This window comes from Clinocottus analis, unplaced genomic scaffold (assembly GCF_023055335.1).
Source record: "Clinocottus analis isolate CAN_PGR_092001 unplaced genomic scaffold, fCliAna1.0.p SCAF_7, whole genome shotgun sequence".
NCBI classification, from domain to species: domain Eukaryota; kingdom Metazoa; phylum Chordata; class Actinopteri; order Perciformes; family Cottidae; genus Clinocottus; species Clinocottus analis.
In genome coordinates this window covers 21,752,871-21,756,553 of record NW_027176229.1, presented here as the reverse complement: position 1 = coordinate 21,756,553, position 3,683 = coordinate 21,752,871, and the positions used below count along the sequence as shown (strand labels likewise).

Below are 3,683 nucleotides of genomic sequence, written 5' to 3'. Positions count from 1 at the left end.
ATGAACCCTCTCGCCATCACCTGTCTCCTGTGCTGCTTCGGTAAGTCTGGACTTGTGTACTCGTGTTCTGTGTGCAGAGAGCGTGAATCAATGAGATGGAAAGACGCTGAATGGGAAATGTTATGAGGAGGAGGAGGAGGAGGAGGAAGAGAAGAAGGTAAAGGAAGGAAGAAAGGTCTCTGCATGTGAGGACAGGAGAGTGTTCTTTTTGAATTTGCGTCAGGAGCGCGTCTCTGTACGAAAGGTCGACATATTTCAAATACTTCATTGGCCCTTCGGTGGAAAGGCTTGTCCCTCGCTGTTCTTGGCCGGTGCGCGCGATGCGTTCAGGTACCGTGCCGTCCTGGACGCGGACTGGTTGTACTGGTTTTCGGCGTCTAATTTGCAAGCTCTGGATATTATGAGACGACTGGATGAGTCAGACGTGAGGTCACAATGCCAAGTGTACGTAACAAAGCAACTTCATGTCCACGGTCGCCATCGGAGGAGGGAGGGGGGAGAAAATAATAAATGTCTTTATTTTTACGTCCTCCTGGACGTTTAGCATTCATCGCTCCAAAAAAAAATGGCCGAGGATGTTAGACACCCGAGTTGAAACTGTCCCACGTGACGTCAACTTTGACCCCAGTCAACACCTCAATGTTGTCTCTCTCTCTCTCCCTTCATCTCTCTCTCTCTCTCTCTGTCTCTCTCCCTCTCTCTCTCTCCACAGTAGCCTCCGGTGCTGGAGGCGCTCGGGGTTCTGACGCCACGTTCTCCGGGGAACCGGCCCGAGTGACCGGGGGTCCGGCCTTCGGGGAGGACGGCCTCCGGGCTCCGCTGGCCGACGATGACGAGCCGGAGGTAGACGAAGAGGTCTCGGGAGGGGACAGCGTCAATTTCAGCCTCCTTGGTATGCGACCGTCTGAAGCTCTTTCCATCTTGACGTGCTTTGTTTTTTACTCTCTTTGATATTCTGTTTAAAAATGATAATTAATATGTGTTAAGGCTCATATTTCACTGTTAACCTCATGGCACTAAGGCCTGTTTTCTGATTATCTGCTCAACCACAAGCCTGTTTGAGTTATTTAAAAAGGTATAATATGCAGAAAACCCTTGGGAGCGTTGGTAATAAGTTCATGTATGTGTTAGTGGTATGTTGGTTTATGAAAAGGAAAAAAACTTCGGACGGAAAAATGCATGACAAACCATTTACACGTTGTCATGTTTTTCAATACAAAAGATAATTTTGCAAGTCTGGTTTGTTGTGAAAACGCTCAGTAAAAACAAACATTCATTTTGGAAAGTCCAAAATAAGATAAGTTAAGATAAGATAAGTTTAAATAATCCTTTATTAGTCCCTCAATGGGGAAATTACAGGATTACAGCAGCACTGCTCACAAGGAAATAAGATAAAAAGAACCAAGTAATATAAATAAACCGTAGAATTGTAATAAAACAAAATTAAACAGTGAGAATTATATTGAATAAATAGATGGAATAAAAATAAAAATGTGTATAAAAGTAGTTAAACGTACTTAAAGATGCTCTTTAGGTAAGTTAATGACGTATAAAGCTGATCTCATTCTATCAATGACATCCAGTTCAAATTTCTTGACTTCTTTAATTAATGTTTTTTCCATCCCGGGTTTTTAGGGGTTGAAGTAACTAAATCTTTTTTCATCAGGACCTTCCGTCTAGAGAAAGTCCTCTTGAGTTTAAACTGGTCTCTCCTCCCGCCGCAGAGCCGCATCCCGGTAGAGATGAGAAGAGGAAGAGGAAGAGCAAAGGCGGCAAGAAGAACCGGCACCGGACCAAGAGCACGACTCCCCTCAACCCCGAGCACGTCTTCTACACCAACAGCTACACGTCGACCCTCGGCACCACGGAGGATCCCTGCACCTCCACCCACCTGGGCTACTGCATCCACGGCTACTGCAAGTACATCGAGGGCCTGCAGGAGCCGGTGTGCATGTGAGTCCACCGTCACGTGATCACAACCACCAGGATTGTATTATCATGTATTTGCAGAGCTGTGGCTGATTGGTCGCTTCTGTTGTGTCCACTCCCCCCCCCCCCCCTTTCCTCTATCCTCCTCCCATCGCCTCCTCCGCAGATGTATGAAGGGTTACGACGGCGGGCGCTGCGAGATCCAGTCTCTGGGGACGACCCGGACCGAGCCCAACAACACCGAGCTGGTGCAGACGGTCCTGGTGATCATCGCCGTGGTGCTGTCGGTCATCAGCTGCACCGCCATCCTGCTCATGACCTGCGCTCAGTGAGTATGCGGGTTCACGCACGGGCCGACGCAGGTTTTATTCAACTTTTGGGGTGGGAAGCCAGTGAGGGTCGGCGTACATGCCAGTAGTTACTCCATGAGCAGCTCAATGGGAGTCTAAACCCTCTTTATCTAACAAAGGTGGCAGAGACGTGCACTATAAGAACTCGAAAAAAGTTGAATATATTTAAAGTTTTTACTATTTATCTTTTACGAGACTCTTTTTTTTTGCAGGGTCTCTTTAACATTCAATTGTTTGATCTACTTTTTAGCTTTTCCTCAGCTCATTTCCCCCTCTTTTTTGTACATGTGTAAACTATTTTAAAGCTCTATTTTAAGGTGTGGAAACAAGGGATTGGTCCAGTTTTCCCCAAATGTCATGAAATGTAGTGAAACGTGCAAACTGCGTCCTCTCCTGCATTGTTATAATATACATCATTTGACTGTCTCATGTGTTCAGTTTGTGCAGGATCTTCGTGGGTGACACTTAAAATAGTTTCCAACATACTTGTCATAACTGTTATCGGCTTTTCTCTCCTGCTTTTGAAGAAAGCGACTCACAGTATAGGCGTAAAGCGTGAATAAAAAAAAGCGGCGCTCTTATTCTTCTCGGTATTTGTGCAAATATTTTTTTCTGATTATCGAAGCTTGAAGCTCAAAGAATGCACGAGGGGCGACCGCCGTGTGTGGATTGTGTTACGCAGAGCGAGCGCAACACAATCCTCACATCCTGCCCAGAAACACTTCTTGGCACTCAGACACACTGACACATCAGAAAGCACATGAACACGCCCAAACACGCCCACACTGTGCAGGCATTGCTCACCGTGTCTCATTCTTACTTTTTTATTGTAGACTTTACATTCCCCATCCCCAAACTTGTCACGTGGAGGGATCCTGTTACTCATTTAACGACAATTCCTCTCACATTGTAACGGTGTCACTGTATAACGGCAGTTCCTTATCGATGTGTTATCAAATTACATCTATTGTCGGCATGTGGGGCACAGTCAGAGTCCACTGATTTACAGCCGCGAGTAGTCAAAGTACTGAGAGAAAGTAAAACCTAATTCTCGGTAATCAAAACTACCTACCAGTTTAACTTCTGACCAAAAACAGTATCGATAGTCAGGGAACGAATTTAATGTGCAAGCCGCAGAAATGCTGCCAAAAAAACACAACAAAAACAAACACACCTTGACTGCCATTTGTTCAGACAGGATCACGGCCGTGTAACCGAGTCCTGACTTCAAAATAACTCCACCGTGATCGTCTGATAAACACCCGGAGAACAATCGGCTTTTTATGCTCACGTTGAATTGTCTTTTGTAGTTACAGGTCACATAAAAACTTCCTGGCATCCTACCTGGGAACCGGGGCAGAGCAGGAGAAGCTACAGAAACCCAGCGGGGACGTTGTGGTGTGA

General features: G+C 45.9%; 1 protein-coding gene across 1 annotated transcript; it reads left to right on the top strand.

Moving 5' to 3' along the window:
• On the top strand, positions 1-3,683 carry areg (amphiregulin). Its single transcript, XM_068605035.1, has 5 exons — positions 1-40; positions 713-892; positions 1,725-1,953; positions 2,096-2,257; positions 3,590-3,683. The coding sequence occupies exons 1-5, from the start codon at positions 1-3 to the stop codon at positions 3,681-3,683; spliced, it is 705 nt and encodes a 234-aa protein (XP_068461136.1).

What these genes read in the sequence shown, in the direction of transcription:
- areg (XM_068605035.1), top strand. Translation starts at nt 1, where the DNA reads ATGAACCCTCTCGCCATCACCTGTCTCCTGTGCTGCTTCG. An exon ending in CTGTCTCCTGTGCTGCTTCG is followed by an intron (nt 41 to 712) that starts GTAAGTCTGGAC and finishes CTCTCTCCACAG; the next exon opens with TAGCCTCCGGTGCTGGAGGC. An exon ending in CTGCAGGAGCCGGTGTGCAT is followed by an intron (nt 1,954 to 2,095) that starts GTGAGTCCACCG and finishes CCTCCTCCGCAG; the next exon opens with ATGTATGAAGGGTTACGACG.